The sequence below is a fragment of the Nicotiana tabacum genome, chromosome 17 (genome assembly GCF_000715075.1).
Source record: "Nicotiana tabacum cultivar K326 chromosome 17, ASM71507v2, whole genome shotgun sequence".
In the NCBI taxonomy this organism is placed as follows: domain Eukaryota; kingdom Viridiplantae; phylum Streptophyta; class Magnoliopsida; order Solanales; family Solanaceae; genus Nicotiana; species Nicotiana tabacum.
In genome coordinates, this window is record NC_134096.1 from 111,726,248 (window position 1) to 111,745,847 (window position 19,600).

General features: G+C 36.3%; 1 protein-coding gene across 3 annotated transcripts; it reads right to left on the minus strand.

The window, feature by feature from the left end:
- Window positions 1-5,727: 5,727 nt before the first annotated feature.
- On the minus strand, window positions 5,728-19,537 carry LOC107762636 (E3 ubiquitin-protein ligase JMJ24). 3 transcript variants are annotated; one of them, XM_016581006.2, is made up of 14 exons: window positions 19,363-19,537; window positions 17,486-18,080; window positions 17,010-17,149; window positions 16,836-16,935; window positions 16,593-16,725; window positions 16,447-16,501; window positions 15,653-16,331; window positions 15,132-15,461; window positions 14,303-14,728; window positions 14,130-14,202; window positions 13,629-13,714; window positions 6,780-6,899; window positions 6,630-6,700; window positions 5,728-6,221 (listed from the first exon to the last, which is right to left on the minus strand). In XM_016581006.2, exons 2-14 carry the CDS (start codon window positions 18,017-18,019, stop codon window positions 6,122-6,124), a joined length of 2,847 nt encoding a protein of 948 aa, XP_016436492.2. In that variant the 5' UTR covers window positions 18,020-18,080; window positions 19,363-19,537; the 3' UTR covers window positions 5,728-6,121. The 3 variants fall into 3 exon arrangements, with proteins under 3 accessions (XP_016436492.2, XP_016436493.2, XP_075090944.1); XM_016581007.2 differs by having other exon boundaries at window positions 19,276-19,376; XM_075234843.1 differs by lacking the exon at window positions 19,363-19,537 and adding an exon at window positions 18,692-18,816.
- Window positions 19,538-19,600: the final 63 nt, after the last annotated feature.

The window sequence follows — 19,600 nt, forward strand, 5'->3', positions numbered from 1 at the left end:
AAATTTATATTAATTCTTCCTGGGATTTTAGGGAAGAGAGGGTTTGGGTAGCATCAAAATTTTGCTGATATAGAATGAAGTCGCAATCATTACAATTTATATAAAGTAATTATTCTTATTATAAATGCAGAAATATTTAGAAATATTATAAAATCAGAGATTGGTAAATTCTGAATTTCAATCTGTGTTAGATCGTCAATATTATGCCGTTGTTGTGATACAACAAGTAAATTACTATACCATTTACCATCCCCGCTCATCCCAAAAAGAATTTAAGAAAAAGGAAGAGAAAAAAAAATGTAACGAAACCCAGTTGTTAGATCTGTTTGGATAAAATTTTCAGACTAGGATTTGTTTATTCTCATTTTTAACCGGAAGACATGTGATTTAACATTATTTTCTGGTATACAATTATTGCAGAATCTTTGTTTTTCAATTTGAATTAAAAATTGTTAGTTGTATTGACTTGTCCAAACATTCTAGCCACTAACAAAAACCAGCTCTGGTGGTCAAGGACCATTTGTCCCCTTTTTAACGTTTCTTTATCGTTTTTGGTCTTTGATATCAAAAATATTATTTTGAAAAATGTAGAAACACGTAAATAGTAGGTGGAATTTCATTTTAGTGTAAAAAAAACTTATATTTGATTAAAAGATAGAATGCACTGGATATAAATAATTAAATATACGCATAAAATAGAAGTCTTTTAAGAAGAATAAATATTTAAATTAGCAGACTATAACTTCCAATATCATCCTTTACCTACCAGTAGAAAATAAATAAATTGGCAATATTTCAAAATAAGAAATACGTAATTTGTGCCTCTAAAGATCGATGATGTAGGGAACAGAGATTTTCTTAATACTTGAGAGTTTAAATAATGATGAAGAAGTACTTTAAGACCTCGTTTTTGTTAAGAAAGCAACGTAATGTCTATTAGATGTTCAATTAAGTTTTGTCTTTTTCAGGAAAAAAAATAGTATTATTTTTGAGCTTTCAAGTCAACTTTAATGGAGTAATAAATTAAAAATTAATTAAAATACTCATCCATCATTTAGATAGAGGCAATTCAACAAACTCATAATCAATTAAATTGATTATTTTTCTTTTTAATTTCTTTTAAAAGTGAAATGAGGAAGTTCGAGATAAGAGAAAGAGAAGAAAAAAATCAGGTGAAAATTAATGAGATGAGGGTATTCAAGAAATGAGAATGGAAAGAAAAAATAAGATAGAAAATTGAAACCTATACTTAAAAAATATAAGGTTACAATTTTTTCAATAAGCTACTAGCTGTAAACTTCTGACTTAGAACATAATTCGAATCATATATATGTTCCTAACAAGAGAAAATAATATTTAAAAAGTTATCGTGACCTTTAATTATCAATTAAAAATAAAATTAGTTACTGAGTTTGGTAATTGCACTACGTATTTTTTTCATGTCATCTTTATTGGAAGAGGATTAAGAGGTGAACTGTCATTGTCAACCCCATAATGATTCATTGATGCATTTGACTTCTTTTTCACAGATAGTTGCCTCGAGATTAATGGTTAATTGTTAAATAATCTGCATATATCCCAAATCGTGATAGTCTACCAACTTTTTTGAAAATGTTATTTTAATAGTACATGATCGTTATTTCTAATAGTCAAAGAAAATAAAATGTAGGTTCACTAGTTATGTGGCTAATTAAAGAAATAAACTTTTACCATCACTATTGTTTTCATCATTAGGACAATAATTATGGAATTTCCATGCATAATGTTATAGCCAATAGAGAGGGTGAACTATTCTTAGTGCAATTATTATAACTTGCTAAGAAGTAAGAATAGGTATGAGGCATTGAAACCTCTTAGACTTGAAGTAAAAGGAAGTAAGGAGCAAAACTAACTTATGAGTTATGACTGCATTTCTAAAACACAATAATTCATTTTAACTACTTAATTCCAAAAGTATGAATTCTTGATATTACCAACCGGTATAAAAGTTTGACACATATGAGTTATGATCATTTGGTAGGAGAGATTAGAGATGTAAGAACAATTCGTTCTTTTCTACGGCACGAATTATATCAAACAAAATTATAGATGAGATTTAATGTAGATCTAACATTTAATTGTAATACAAAAAAGATTGAGAATAATATTTCAAAGTTAGATGAAATTGCAGTAGTAACCTTTTTTTAAGTATAGCAATTATTGATTGTAACAAAATCTGAGCTAATGTGTTGTTGCCTGCTTGTTTGGAGGTTTCATGATAGTTGATCATCATGTTTGTGAATGTTCATTGTATTAACTTTTAATGAATTGCTTTTCACTGTGAACAAAGTGCCATGTTCCCTTACCATTATGTTTTCTATTTTTCATTTTGTCATATCAATGTTTTTTAGGTCAGTTTTGCGCACTGCAATTATTTCGTAGGGTATTTGTTATTTTTTATTAGTACATGCCCGGTGTAACTTTTGTCCACCAAAATTTAGATATTTTGGAAAGAAATTACTACTATATTTTTTTTGTCTATATTAAAATTCTAAGACCATCTCCAACCCAACATCATTTTTTACGCCAAATGCTATTTTGGTGTAAGATTTGATATTTTGGTACTCCAACCCAACAACATTTCGTACACCATTTTGGTGTATAAATGGTGTTACACCAAATTTGGCGTAACACTATTCATCAACACAATTACTATTCATCAATCTTTTATTATATAACACTTTTAATTTAACATATTATAAATTTTGTAATTACTTATACTTTTTATGTAATATTTTTATAATATTAATTTTACATCTTAATTTTGATGTATAATTTTGATAAATTAGTTTTCGTATATAGTATTTTTATATAAAATTATAAGTTAATTTTATTATAAGTTAAAATTGTATAAAAATATATAACAATCAAAAAAATAAAAATTGCAAATCTAAAATATAATATGTTATTTATAAATAACATAATGTTCATTAAATAATATAAAAATAAATATTTAATACAGTAGCGACTGACAAGGTTAAAATTAAAAATATATTAAATAACATAATGGGATTAGAAATTTACAACAATAATTTAGTACTCTGATAGGTCGCTTCCAGATCCACCAATATCAGTAAAATATTGAATGTATGATGTGGGTTATTATTTAGCTAACGGTATACATCTAAAATGGTCTACTATTGTGCAAACTATTCGTGAGCCACGTTCTCAAAAGAAGAAATATTTCGCAATGAAACAAGAATCATGTCGAAAAGATGTTGAACATGCATTCAGAGTTTTGCAATCTCGTCTTGCAATTATTGCATGGTCGTCATGGTTTGGGAGAAAAGGAGGGCTACATGATATATTAACCACATGTATTATACTGCACAACATGACATATAATCGAGGATGAACGTGATCTTAATGCACTAATTCAAGACGCTTGGGAAGGTTCAACTCCAACAGTAGAAATGGTAGTAGATGAATATTACCGATTTTGAACAATTTTTAGTTCGACACAAAAAAATTAGGACAAAGATGCTCGTTTTGCACCTCGTAATGCATTAATAGAGCATTTATGGGAGCAACATACTAACCTTGAAAGTTGAATATTTATGTAGAAATTAAACTAAATTTTATCATAATGTAATATTTATCAATGATTTCATTTTTATTTGAATTATCCAGTAATATGTATAATATATAATATTTGCTTAAAATTTATATTATTTAGAAATTTATGGTATAAAATAACTTTATATTAAATGGTTATATAAGAAAGGAATATGAGTTATATGGGATGAATATGTAAAAAGGAAAAAAGAAAGGATTTGTTTATGAAATAAAAAAATAAATTTAAATAAAATAAAATAAAATAATATAGAAGAGAGAGAAGAATATAAAAAGGATATTCTTTTTTGGTGTAAAAAATAATGTAATGGGTTAGAGTTAATTTGGACCATTTGGTGTAAAAAGATGATGCAAGGGTTGGAGATGCCCTAAGCTCTTGTCTCTCATAATTTTTATCTCCTCATTAACCATTAGGTCATATTAATCAATAGTTAAAAATATATATTTGTGATTGTTCCACAAGAAATAAACAGAAAAATATGGTAGACCTAAGACAGTTACGGTATAAGCTTTATCCAATGCTAGGTGTCTTTTTTCTTCTTTTTCCTTTCAATTTTTTGAAAAAGCATAAAACCATTTTTCATGTGCTAAAATTGTGCCTTGTTCCATGATCTGATGGCTCTGTCAATTCATACAACTTATCAGTGCTTAGAGTAACAAAGTCTTTTTTTCTTTTATAATACAGTTAAATTGAGTACTTATTAATGAATTAATTCCAACAGTTGCACGAGGAAATTTAATTTTTTTTTTAATGGTATTACATAACCAAAGAGTACTTCATGTGCAGCACAAAAAATGTGTTCTTGTCCTTTTTCATCCACCGCCATCCAAAACTTTTTTCCTTTTGTTGTTTTTTGATTAAGGAAACGTCCAACATTAAATTACAAAGCTAGATAGTAAAATATAATACTATTAAGATGATTGAATAAATTCCAAAGAGACTGAGATCAATTGACAGTTGACTGTCAAAAAAGCCAACCGACATACCACTCTCGTACCATATTGGACCACATGACTCTTTTCACTTTTTAATCCCCCAACCCCGCCCATCTTTGTTTAGTTAATAACATAGAAAATGGAAGCAATGTGTACGTAAATAGGCCACAAAATTATAGCTTGTGTTACTTTTTGATCAGTGAACTACTCTCTTCCCGATTCTGTTCGGTTTAAACAAAAAAACTACTCTCTCCCTCTTATTTTATGAGTCGCTTTAACTCTTTTGACTTCAATGAAAAAATAACAAATATAATATATAGTTTACTAAGTTATCCCAATTAAATATTTTTTGAGAATGGAGCAATATTAAAAAGAACTACTACTACTTTAATATTAAGGGTATAATTGGAAATAACTAACAAATTTAGTCTTGAAATCATAAAGTAGCAATTATTTTAGGACAAATTTTTTGAGCTAAAGCGACAATTAAAATGTAATGGGAGGAGTATTTCATTGGACAAGACGGGGGAATTTGCTTACTATCTTTTCTTGGATTAGAAAGAAATGCAGGACAATCTTGATATGTATAAGTACTTATATTCACTTGATAATTTTTTCTTTTGCGTTTCAGAGAGAAAATGTTATTTTCAGACGCTTGAAATTCATCAGATAGTCCAACTTGGTATTCTTTTAGTTGAAGCACATGACACGCACCAAAGAAATGAGAGGTAGAAAAACACAGAAGTCATCATCTTGATATAAAAATCCAAACCATTTGCAGTTACTCAAGGAATTGATTGCGTTTGGTCTTTATGGTACTAAAGATAGGAAAACGAAGTGTGTATTTGTTGACAATATTAAAGGAATTTCCCTTCTTAAACTTCAGATGTTCCAAACAACACACTTGCTTTTCCTAAAGATAATGTTTCTCAGTTGGACATGTTTTTCATCCAAATATACAGAAATATAAGACTAAGAGTTTCTCTGGACATCTTTTTATTTTTCTGTGGTTTTCTTTTCACCATCAAGCCTACGCCCGTCCAATCCTTCCAAACTATTGTCAACCAAGTATACTAATTATGTCCCTGTCAAAGTTCAAGAAGCAACCAACATAGCTGACTTTTTATTATATATTTTTGCTCCCCCATGAATGAAAAAGACAGATAACAAAAGAAAATAAAATGAAAACAAAAGAAGCTTCATACCAAGGGTGCATGTTGTACTTTGAACATATACTAACTATTAAAAAATGACATTTGAATCGATGTTGTTATAGACTATAAAAGCTCATTCATATGACATTACAATTACAATAGATCTATTGATAACTTTTACTACAAGACTGAAATACAGAGCTTTTGACTTCTTTCATATGACAGAAAATAAAAGTAGCTACAACACGAGAGCGACCTAAAATATAGCATAACAAATGTGAACACTATAATGCACATCCCCGGAGAGCAAGCTAGCATTTAGCAGAACAAAAGCAAGTACTCCAATGCACATCCCCTAAAGGGTTTTGCTGTCTCTTCTGTACATAAGAATTTAGAGATAGAAACCTCTGTGCAACACTTTAAACGCAAGCTACCTGACGTCTCTTAATCATCTTTTCCAGGTTCTCTGACACCAATGCAGTCAAATTGGGATCCTCAAATCCAAGCTCAGGACCAACTCTGCACCACAAAATTACAAAAGGAAACGCTATAGTAAAACTGATTCATGGGAAAGAGAGTATAACAATCCTTGTCTTTCCCCCTTCCGTTTAGGTTTTATAACTTTTTTCCGAGTAAAACAGAAGAGGCAAAGCAAACAACTGAGGAAAGGACTCTAATGGATGGAGTTTATCTGGCCGTTCCAGTTGAACTCAACCAAAGAGGCCTTTAGAAGCCTCTAAATGGTATAAGCAGTCGAGATTAACAATGATAGACACATAGCTCAGCAGTAGGATTTATTAAACAAGTCAATATCGTTTTTTCTACCTCAACCTAGAACCTCTAGATAAAATTGTCATAGACATCCCTATTATACAAGAAAATCGAAAGATAAGCTGTAAAGAAAAAATAACACATGAAACTGCTTACTTAGGATCCAGAACCAACTTCTGAACTTCTTTGATGGCTGAGCTTGCTGCATAGAGCGATATCTTCCCCACCTGTATGAAATGATAGAATAAAGTTAATACCAATCCAAGGGAGCTGAGGCAGGCAAAGAATAAGAATCATCACTCAGACCTCCAACATTTGCAGCTTCGCATCATGAGTATTAGGAAGGCCACGGATTTCTTCAGCCATTCTAACAGCCTCACCTAAACTTTCTGGAGAAAGAAAATCAAGGCCCAATTGAACAGTGGACTGCAATAAAATGGGGAGAGGAATCAGATGCAATTAGGCAGGACAATCAGCTCACACACTTAACGAAGGTACTTTATGCAGTTTCTTCAATGGCTCTAGTAGAGTGTTTTTTTTTTTTTTTTTTGTATAAACATTTTTTTTTTTGATAAGGTAAATTGTATTAATCAAAAGGGAGAAAAAACTCCCGCATACAAGAAGTATACCAAAAAAGTAGAGAATTTACATCAGAACATAATTCTCTACAAAAGACGCCCAATCTTCTACACAAGTAGGGGCTATTTGTGTGCACCAAAAAGCGATCAAAGATAAAAGACTATTCTTAAGATGTGAAAACGGAGACTCAATCCCCTCAAAAACTCTACTATTTCTCTCTCCCCAGACTATCCACATGAGAGCTAACGGGGCGAACTTCCAACGCCTTTTGCTTGCTTCTTCTACGGAAACCGGCTCAACTATATAGCATTTCCTTTACAGTGTTTGGCATCACCCATTAAACACCAAAAAGATTCAAGATTGCCCTCCACAAACCCCAGGACACAGGGCAATGCAGCAGAAGATGATCAACTTCTTCCCCTGAGCTTTTACACATGTAGCCAACTAACAAATGTAATTCCTCTCTTTCGCAGATTTTCAGCTATCAAGATCACTCTCCTCGATGCTAGTCATGCAAAAAAGCACACCTTCATGGGCGCCTTAGGAATCCAGATCGATGAGTATGGAAAAGCAGCCTCCTCTCTCGCCAACATACTCTGGTAAAATGACTTTACGGTGAACAAACCATCGCCACACAACCCCCATCTCCAAGAATCGCAAGATGGATGGGGCATGTCTTGCCCGTATAGCAGTGCCAACAAATTTTGGAACTCCGAAATCTCCCAATCTTGCATGTTCCTTCTAAAAGAGAGGTCCTATACTACCCCATTCATGCTCCTTGCGAATCTGTTGCACCATCAATTCCTTCTGGTTTGAAACTCTGTAGACGTGGGGGAAAGAGACCCTCAGAGTATCCTCTCCACACCACCTGTGATTCCAAAAGTTGATTCTCCTTCCATCTCCCACCCTGTAAGTGATGTTGCCATAGAAAGCTTCCCAGTTCTTCATGATGTACCTCCACATGCCACACCCGAACGGTGTTGCGGTTGCCTTGGTCCTCCAACCCCCTCCCGTGGAATCCTACTTTTCTACGATGACTTCCCTCCATAGAGCATGCTCTTCTACCCCGAATCTCCACAGCCACTTCCCCAACAAAGCTCTGTTGAATATCCTAAGATCTTTTACTTCAAGTCCACCTCATTTCTTTGGGGAAGTGACTGTCTGCCAATTCACTAGATGAAACTTTCTAGTTCCATCCGCCGCATCCCAAAGAAAATTCCTTTGAAGCCGCTCCAGCTTTTCTGTGATGCTCAGAGGAGCTTGCAACAGGAACAAGTAATAGGTAGGGATACTCTGCTTTTGATAAGCACTTCCTTACCGCCTTTTGACAAGTACCGTTTCTGACAACTATAACATTTTGTTTACCAAGTATAATATGTACAACTCAAAATCAAAATCAAACTGCAGACTTGGACATACAGCCCCAAGCCAGCAAACATCACTACATCACCTACACGCTAAGACAACTATTACCCAACACTAAGGGTAAAAACTCAGACTATCCAACCTCCTATTCAATCTAGGTACCCTCGCGCCTCTACAATGAACATCTTGGATAACTTGCCTTACCAGCATCTCAGCAGTTCGCCACTTGTGCTGGAACAGTCTTATATTCCTCTCATGCCATACACAATATAAAACAGCAAGCCAGTGTCGGTCTATATAGAGTTGCATCAGTAGATTTCCCCTGCCCATACCTCACAGCCCAATCTAGCTCCTCCTTCCACCCCATAGACTTTCTAGCAATCCCTTGCCACATCAAAATCCTGTCCCAGATGGTAGCAGAGTAATGGCAGTGGAAAAATAGGTGATCAATAGATTCATCTTCATTATTGCACAGAGGACGTTTCAAGTCATCAACAGGCCTCCACTTCGCGACTCTATCTTTGGTGAGTAGTCTTATGTGGACATCAATGTAAAGGATGAACACCCACCTTGGCGACCCAGGATTGTTGCAAATTAGTCTCTTCCAATCAACTTTTTGGAAGTCCCCTAATCTTGCAGTACACTTCTTTTGTGGAGAAAATAGTCATTTGAGTTAGCTAATTTTCAGTATATCCAGCTTGTTCAAATACTGTTTTTGTATGCAAAATCTTTTTCACCACCCATGAAGCTTAATCAACCTTTGCATCCCATATCCTATCTTGTTTTGATATAGTAGGCATGAACTCATAGAATCCAAAGCTTGTCCTTTTTCCCACACATTTCATAAATGTTTGCATATGGTAGCTCTATTCCAAGCATATATATCAAGTAGTCCTAGACCCCCAGCAGATTTTGGATAGCATATTCGGTCCCAAGCAATTAATGCTTTCTTTGATATGTCAGCCCCACCAGTCCATAGGAACCTTCTACACAGTGATTCAATCAATTGCACGACTTTCTTTGGTAGGACAAAAACTTGCGACCAGAAGATTTGTATTGAAAATAATACAGATTTTATCAGTTGCACTCGTCCGGCATAAGATAAGAATTTTGCAGTCCATGATGTGATTTTGCTCACCATCCTGTCCAACAATGGTTTGAATTGCATCACATTAGTCTTTTTAGTACTCGGTGGGATCCCCAAATACCTGAAAGGCAGCTCCCCTTGTAAAAACCCCAAGGTCTGCAAGATGGCCGTTTGATCTTCTCTACATACTCCTCCAAAATAAATGGAGCTTTTCTCGGCATTCACAGACAAACCAGAGGTTGTGGAGAACTCTTGAAAACAGCCAAACATCATTCTAACAGATATAGGGTCTCCTCTACAGAAAAACAACAAATCATCTGCAAACCCAAGATGGGTTATATTCAGCTTCTCACATTTCGGATGGAAATTAAAATCAGGTTGCCTTCTCAGTGTCTTCAATCGCCTGTTCAAATATTCCATAGCCAAACAAATAGAAATGGGGATAGATGATCCCCTTGCCTGAGTCCTTTCTTTGCTTGGAATGGGGCAGTAGGTACACCATTGATGATAACTGAGTAGGATACAGTACTAACACATACCATTATCCGTCTCTCAAACAATAACGGAAAGTTTAAGATGTTAAGAATTTGCTCCAGAAAAGGCCATTCCACCGAGTCGTATGCTTTCCTCGTATCAATCTTCAACATACATCTAGGCGAGATTCCTTTCCTTCCGTACCCTTAACCAATTCGTGACTCATGATAATGTTGTCAGTAATCACTCTTCCTGGCACAAATGCAGACCGGCTAGAATCAACTAACATATTCATGACTTGTTGTAGTCTGTGGGTTAAAATCTTCGAGATCAACTTGTAGAGTATAGTGCAACATCATATATAGGTCTGAACTCCGACACTCTTGAAGGGTTCTTTACTTTAGGTATGAGAGTAATGGTGCAATTTACAGGTTCATGCATACATCCTGATGAAAAGAACTCTAAAACAGCTTTAGTAATGTCCTTCCCAACAACTGGCCAAGCTCTTTTAAAGAACAAAGCATTGTAGCCATCGCACCCCGGTGCCTTTAGGTCATTTATACCCTTCAGAGTTTGAAACACGTCATCATTGGTGACTGGTGCTATAAGATATAGTTGGTGCTGTCTATCCAAGATACTATCTGTATTTATCCCCTAGAGACTACAGAGTTAGGAAAACTTCACAATTATTCTTTCCTATCGTGCGGTTTGGTTTCTCAATGCTAATAGAATACCATCTGCATTGATCAAATTCCTGATCTTATTTTGGGTCACCCTATTCTTCATGTTTGCAAAGAAGAAAGCATTATTTGAGTCTCCCCAATTTTAACCACTGAACCCGTGACTTCTGCCTAAAGATGTTTTCCTCTATGTTATCCCACTTCTCCAGTTGTTTTTTGATATCTCTTTCCTAGTCAAAGAAAGCTGGGTTGTGGTCATGGCTACTCATTTGTGCTTGGACCTCTGTTAGTGGCTGCCTCAAGGTCTTGATTCTCATATCTACCCCTCTGAATTCCTTTGTATTGATCTGCTTCAGCCTCTCTTTCATACCTTTCAGCCTCATCCACACGCTATTCATCCAACCTCCTCTCATAGGTATTTGCCACGCATCATTAACAACTTTGAGGAAATCATTGTGCTCAGCTATGCAATTTAGAAATCTAAAAGTTCTTGGCCCCTGAAAGATTTCCTCATCCAGTTTTATACATAAAGGAGAATGATCAAAACAATCTGGGTCCATGACAATAACCTCATTTTGAGGGAACCTGATCATCCACTCAGCATTGACTAAGGCCCTATCAATTTTAGTGAATACATGGCTATTTGTCCATGTAAACCACCTACCAATGTATCTCATTTCATTCATACTAGTATCCACCAGGTAATCATTAAAATCTCTTATTTCCACCTCTTAAACTGGTGCTCCACATTGTCTATCCTCTATGTGTAGGATGGTGTTAAAATCACCCATGACTAACTAGGGCTCCAGTTGTAGATGGTTCAGTGATCTCAAATCATCCCACATCTTTCTCCTGTCCTCAATTGGCAGTGAAATTGAACATCAAATTCAGCCTCTGAATGGTCACCACCCCATGTATGTATTGATCAGACATACTCACCATACGATAGTTAATGTAGTTTGGATCCCATAGGATCAAGATTCTACCTCTATTGCTAAAGTTGTAGTTATGGTACCGGCCCTAGCCTCTAGCAATTTTTCCAATTGTTTTAGCGGCATTTTGCTCTTTCTATGCTCAAGAACAGCTATGATTACTACATTGTTATTCTTCATAAACGACCTGAACTCCTTTCGCTTATAGGTCTTGTTCAAGCCCCTCACATTCCAAGTTACCAGATTCATATTGGGATAAAATGAGCGATTGAATCCCCAGGATCCTTACTATAACTACTCTGACCTCTGTTCCCCTCATCACAACTGTTATGCACCAGGTGCTGAGAATTATGCTCACCAAGAGGACTAAATCAATTTGACACATTCCCCACCTGCTCAGCTACATTCTGGACTCCTTTCATAGCAGATGTTCACACCTAGCAAGTTGCCATTGATCTGTTGTTGGTTTCCCTGGATTGGAATCCTTTGTGGCCTGGGTTAACTTTCCTACTTGTACTAGTTGATCACCTTTTGTAGCTTCCACCTGCGTATCCGCAGGCTTCTCAGGCTTCTTTATCCAAGCTAGCTTTTGGTTTGTATTCCTTGTCTTTGGACCAATTGCTGGAGGATGTTTTTGCGCTGGTTTACAAGTATGGCCAACCTGCAAGCAATGAAGACAGTAGGCTGGTACCCAATCATACTCCACTTCTTGTTCAAATATCCTCTCATTTGGATCCAACATTTTGATCATAGCTGGTAGTTCTCTGGTAACATCCATTTCAACCAAGATCCTAGCATACAAAATTCGTTCCGCTTTTGTTGTGCATTCGTCAGCATATAGAGGAACCCCTAGCCCACTTCTAATTCTGCTCAGTGAATTCATTCCCCAACAGCTTAGGGGAAGGTTGGGGAGTTTAGCCTATATTGGAACAGTTTGTAGGACTTCAGCCTGAAAATCGAACTCAGTTGTCCATGGTTTTATAATTAATGGCTTATTGCTGATTGTGTATGGACCTGAGTAAAGTACATCATCCCTGTCTTCCATGCAATTGAATCTCACTACAAAGTACCCATCATTGTGATAGAACACTTTTGGTTTCGAGGCAAAGTTCCAATGCGCTGAAATAAACCTCTCAAGAGCTCAAATGGTTGGGGTATCACCAACCATATACAGTATCAACGTTTGCCTCCACTTAGCATTTTCTCTTTATATTTCCTCCTTGTTTAGTTCAATGATTTTCTCCCCATCCTTCACAATTGGGGCAACAAAGCTCAAATTCATGCCCCTTGCCTCCATTCTATTACCCGCAAAAATGGTTTTCCATTCCTTCATTCCAGTTGGATTATCTGTGGTTTTATCCCTTTGAGCCTCCAAAGGTGCTTCCTCCTCTGTTTTGTCCGAATTTTGCATTACAATGGCATCAACAGGTTTCGTTATCACCAGATTTGATCCCTCTTTGGTCGCGCCAGAGCTAGGATTACGATCCACTGATTTCACTAAATTTAAGCATCTCTGAGCGCCTGAGACTACATCGCTCGCTGGCCTGCCGAGATTTAAAGTAGTAGCAGTCGGATTCATCATACCTGAGTTAGTCACCTGCGCCGCTGTTCGAGTAGTTACCATTTGATTTTCAAAACTCTTGCCGGAATTGGGATTCCTGATCATTGTTCCTTCCACCCCAGTACTCGTCGGGGTTCGGATCTCCTCCCCCCAAGCACCAATGGTGGCCAAACTTCCTTTGCAACCCCCAATTGTTCCAGTGATGCAATTGCTTCGTTTGCTCCCCCACTACGTTTAACAGCTTCCATCGTCATCTGTTGAGTTGCTTGAGCCTTTCCCGGCTCCCTCTTTGGTCTCCCTCTGCCCATTGCCGACTAGGCGCACAGTAGCAAAGCACGCTTATTGTACACCGAGAGCAGTTTCTTACTTTCTCAGTAGAGTAGAGAGTGTTTTTAAAAGGTCTAAGTTCCTCATTTAACATATATAAACATGTTTCTTTTATGAGGACAACTATTTAAATTCATCGTGCCCACTAACCTGAAGATTCCTCACTTGGAAAGGACATCCAGCAGGAATGAAAATTGCTTCACCTAACTGCTGTTCAAATGACCAAGGCTCTATTCCTGAGAGTAATCAGAGTTTCAATCGAAGGATCAGTTTGTGACAGTTTAAATAGAAGCAAGCAACAGAAAAACAATAGAGGACAGAGAAGGAAAATGTTAAGATCAGTGATAGGCATTTAGATGTTTCGAAGAATATATGCATATCAGAGTCCAGTTTTAGGGCCTGACTAAATATCCCCAAGTTGAGAACTAAAAGCAGAACAAATCAGTTCCCAAAAATAAGAACTCAAGGAAACTTTCATCAAGATAGAAAAAAAAAACAATTCCAAGGCAAGCATATCAAGGGGAAGATACTGTAAGCCCAAAATTGCCAGCACATGATGAAGATGCTTGAAAACATCTTCTAGGGCTGACATATTGCATTACAAATCTTAATCTCACATTGTCAACTTTAATAACAAATTATTACTCTTACCAAATATCTCTTTCAACTTTCTCTTATGATGCTCATTCAAATATACTATTCCATCGTGGAGAGGACTGGGCACCTGAGACCAACAATGTAGGAAGCAAATACGATGACCTCAATATCTAGATTCTAGAGAGAGAAGTACTTGGACAAATTATTGCATTTGAGAAGAAACGTACAGAATCATCTGTTACACGGTCTGAATCTCCATGTTTCTTCCAATGAAATCTTAGATACTCGATCAGCATCGGCACATCCTGCCTGCGGAAGACATCCCAAAGAGCCCCAGACTGACTCGTCTCAGAGCTGTTTAAATTGGAACCATTCAGATCTTCATGACTAAAGTTATCTACATCAATCTGAGAAGCTCTGCTCTCTTGGTCGACCAACATTTTATTGGCATTTGAATCTGTATCAGCATAATGATCATCCCCTTTATCTCCACCAGGTGAGAATTTGGAGAAATCTCCTTCGCTTGAGACATTTAGCGCAGCACCAGGAAATTCTCTGTGATCAGATTCAGCAAAGGCTTTCTGTATCTTTCCTATCTTTGTCTTCTGCCAACCTTTTAGTTTGACCTCACTGACATGGACCAAAAGGAATACCTAATTACAGAGAAGAAACAGCAACCCAAATCATTTATCAGCTGAAATCAGGATTTGTATTGTAAGACCATGTAATGAAGAAGTGCAAATTAATATTTGTTCATGAAGACTTAAAAATTAAGGCCAGGATCAGGAATGTTCCATTATTAAATCAATGGCATATCAAACTGACTAAACAATCAAATTTCTTCTTGACAGCTCAAGCTTCAAAATTTTTACTACAGAGAAAAAACAAATGATCTTGAAGATTTAATTCACAGATGCATTTCCAAGTACGAGTACACGTCATCCTCATAGTGGAAGTCAAGTTACTTTGCATGTCATGTGGCATGGACTTCAAACAACTACAAGAAACAATCTTATCGAAGTAGGGATGGCATGAGAAGGAAATTATGGTACTCACTAGGTCACGCATGCTGATGTGCAGATTGTTCACTGAGTCACCTCTACCAAGTTCTTCATACATCCCATAAGAAATAAAAATCTTAGGACCAACATCATTCTGCAGGGAATAATGAGGCAATTTTGCAGCTACATTTAGAAGACCCCACTTGGAGTGGATGAATTCAAGTAAAGGAAGTTTACTAATAAACTCAGGTCTCTGGTATAACAAAAACTCTTCTGAAGCACTAGGAGAAGGCCAATCTTTCAATTTGAGCATTTCTGGCCAACCATTCTCATGAATTCTTCCCTCTGAGTATCCTCTGATGAACTGACCAAGCTGAATATCAATCTGTAAAACAATAAGTACAAGATACGGTGGTATGGTCAGCCGAAGATAAAAGGAAATCAACAGGCCACTTCTGCTGAAAGTGGACACAATTGTTTCATACATATGATAGTGGAGATGAACCTCATGCCAATCTAAAGCAAGTTGAAACTAGATCTAGCTAGTAATGCAAGCTAGAGACAACTGGTACCAACCTCACTCCAACCAAAGCAATCAATGGCCTTCACATTTCTGTTATCATCTTTTGTTTTCTCCTCGGTTGTCTCCCTTACTCCTCTCCATATTACGACTGGATCCCAGTTTGACATTGATGATACATCATAAACATCCTTGATGATAACAGGTTTACCTCTGCTCCATTGCTTTCTGAATTTCTCAATCCCTTCACTTCTAATATCTTCAGAAGATGGATGGTACAAAAAGTTATCATCACCATTCTCTCTATGAGCAGCCTGGAACAACTTCCCTTCAGAGATATTATCTAGATCACCAGAATCACATACTTCACAGCCACTAACCATTTCTTCTACATTTTTCACCAGTTTAGCCACCCAATTCATCTTAAAGATTCGCTTTAATGATAAGACAGAGGAATTGCAGCCTCCATATTGCTTCGGTGGACATGGTATGTAGCCATTACTATCTGTTTTCCAATCAGAAAGCTTGGTGAATAAATTTAGATGAACGTTTGACAATTTCACTTCCTTTGACGTGGCTTTTCTGCCATCAACTCTTCCTGGGAACTGCTTACCCCTGTCTTCCTGAATAACCTTGGTTGCATCTCTGATATCTTTGCAGCAGCTGAGGCAGAGGTCATATGAGCAATTTGGGCAGTGTCTATGGTAATCAATAATTGGTATCCTGCAGAAATTACTGCAAGCAGAAACATCTTGGTGATATATATTTTGTCAAGAAGAGGTTGAGAGTGCACATTTCCTAATAGCAGGAATGGGCAATAGTGCAACAATTTTTAACTTGAAAATATTACCAGCACATTTGCTCATCTGCATTCAATTTGGTCCGGCCGAGATCCATTCCATTTCCTGGAGAATACAATTCAGTTCATAGTTCAACCATTATCAAATTTGGAGTCCCCCTATACCTCAATAAAGATGCAAAAGGTCATACTTATACCTCGAAGTTTTTTTTCCAACTCTACCTCAAAGCACTGCTGATTATGAATGTGCTTAACTACTGGAAGAACTGCTGATAAAAGGGAATAGAGAAACTGCAGTTTGTTTTGTGCAGATATCTCCCTTATTCTAACCTATGCTCACAGCAATAATGAGTCACATATCAGAAAGCAATACTTAATAAATATTAAGCAAAACCATAGAATGCCTCACGTAAAGCTCTTTTAGCCTAATAGGTAAATACCTTTATCAAGTTGCCTCCACGCAAACACACTTTACAATTGCAACTACCACGACACGCAGGACAAATCCTCTGTATCTCTTCAACAGGCATGTCGGAGTACCTGACATTAAACACTGTAGTCACTGCATGGGAAATGGAGAAACTAGACATGTTACTCTTTTTAGTGAATCTCACCAAGTTGAGATGCAGCTTTCACAGTATCCTCTTCTATCACATCTAAGGCACCAAGTTACTTGTTGATTGTTCCGCCTACACTGGTGACAACGTTGTCCCCCTGTATTATCAGAAGAATCTGAGCTCGCTTCAGAAGTTCCCTAGGGGCAAAAATTAAGGGAGCCCAAGTGAGGATACAACAGACAACCAGAAAAAACAATGACGGACTGTTGACTTATGATACTTGGAAAGCTAATGAAATTTCAGGTCTAAGAAACTCTAATTGAATCCTAGGCGATATGTCTACATAAAGCTTAATGTGCAGATTACATAAAGATCACCACAATTTATTATCTTAACTAGAATTATTTTTTTACTTAATGAACTTTCCCTGCATCACATTGTCCTAGAATAATCTCAGGTTTACTAAAATACAATTGTCCACTTCCTAAAGTAACTTCATTCCCGGCGATACTCAACCATGAGTTCAAACTCACCGTCGTAGGACTTGAATCAAACATCTTCTGCGATCTGCTTCTGGATGACTCCATACCAGAAGGGGGTGGCGTCCTGTAACCTCTATGGCTTTCATCATACTGCATACCTTCCATGTCTAGATCATCAGCAGACTTCATGCTGCGAACTAAAAACATCTTGCTTTGAGGTGTTTCAGATAAATAACTCATCCGATTCTTTGACACCTTTTCCTTATGCCTCTTCCCAGAGACTGCACCAGAATAATCCTCAATTTTCTGGTTCGCATCTGGTAAATCCATATCATCACTTTTACTCTCCGAATATACATCATTTTCATCCAATGATTTTCTCTTTCCTTTTTTCATGTTGGCTCTCATTGCAGAATTTGCAGCCCTCTTCTTAGCCTGTATGTAGTGCTTTTCACACACAGTCTTATCAGGCATAGACATTGCAGTGCATCTCCATTGTTTCCCATCGGACCTCTTACACCGCAAATCATCAGGAATCCCGATGTTATCTTCACCAGGCCCAGAGGATGATCGTGTATAATCCATCAAGATGTGCAATATGAAGTGAAGATGCTAAATTATCATCCAAAACCATATGATGAACAACCTGAACATTCACAAGATAGGTAGCCAGGAAAACAGAAAGAGGAATCAAATTACATGGACTTGAAAACCACAAAAACTTTAAAAGTACTAAAAGCTTATTAAAGTTAAGTAAAATCTACAGAAAGATTTACAACAATGCAGCGAGTATAATGCATAAATATGCACCACAAGGTTCTGTAGGGTGCATCTTCAGGCTGCTTAATATTTTATATAGATGAACAAGAATGACATGCAATCTTGATCTCCTAAGTTTCTTCCTATAAATCTCACACTTATCCTACATGGATAAACAATGTAAAGACTCCTGACAAACACCAGCCTAAAGTAAGTGTAACAACAACTAAGCCCTAATCCCTATGAGTTGGTATTGCCTATATGGATTCTTTGTTTCCATTGTATTATGCACTTAGCTAAATTCACATGAAAACTCATGATATTCAGGGTCTTTCTAACTCCCATTCACATGAGAGAACGTTCAGAATATAGATTAGTAATAATGAGGGATACACTAGTGTATCATCTAAAAAAAAAATCATCGCATAGAAAGCAAAATAAGAACACCAAACTAATCTCAGAGTATCACAAAGAACTAGAAAAAATAAAAATTGCAACCTGGTTCACAATTCGTATTCTATGGTTAAGAATAAAACTTAAGGGATCAATCTCTCCTCGCCTTTCAAATTCGACCTAGCTCTTGATCTTCATGGACAGATTTCATGAGATACTCCGGGTTGAGGAATGACTTCAGCCAATTCAAAAAGTAATTCTCTTAGCTTAGCCAATTATTGGGAAAGATAATACATAGATTCTCTCCCTCTATAAAAAACCTTTTTTTTTTTAAATCTTTTTCACCTCCCTGCAGAAAACTAATACTTGCAAAGTAATATCAATGCTCTTTAAGCATTCTGCTCAATTCGCCCATTTAAAATTAAAGAACAGAAAAAATCCATCTCTCAGTAAAACGAAACAAAAAAAATCATGTCAAAAGAATCCAAATTCTGCGGCAGAGATTGTTTTAAATACAAAAAGCATGCAAGCAAATTCGGGGACAATTTTCAGCTATAATCAGAAAAAAGTCATAATAGCCTTACATTAGCGGCGAATTATGGAGGGTCAAGTTTCAAAATTCATCAAAAAAAAAAAAATTAGGGTGAAAAATAACAGTTCTTTAACAGTAAAGGAAGATCAGTAACTACCTCTTGTTATACATTTATCTACGAAGTATGAATAAGAGTAAACAGTGAATGAAGAAAAAAGTAGAGAGAGAAATTAAGAGAGAGAACCTGGGTGGGTAATTGGTGAAGCTGTAATTTGCAGAAGACGCGAAGGAGAAGGAGAAGGAGAAGAATAAAACGACGCCGTGGAAGACTTACTGTGACAAGTCCTGCACTGCAGCTGATATTCCATCTTCTCTCGTCCCTTATTTTTCTTTTTTCCTTTTCCGAAAAGAAAAAAGTTAAAGGGAACAAATTTCTTAGCTTGGCTAAATTATTTTATTTGGGCTCTTCTGAAAGATTATTA

Excerpts from the sequence above, each read along its gene's own strand:
- LOC107762636 (XM_016581006.2), bottom strand. The coding sequence starts at position 18,019 with ATGGATTATACACGATCATCCTCTGGGCCTGGTGAAGATAACATCGGG. Across the intron at positions 16,502-16,592 it reads GTTGGAAAAAAAACTTCGAG|GAAATGGAATGGATCTCGGC; the intron begins GTATAAGTATGA and ends TGTATTCTCCAG. Across the intron at positions 16,332-16,446 it reads GCAGATGAGCAAATGTGCTG|TAATTTCTGCAGGATACCAA; the intron begins GTAATATTTTCA and ends TTCTGCTTGCAG.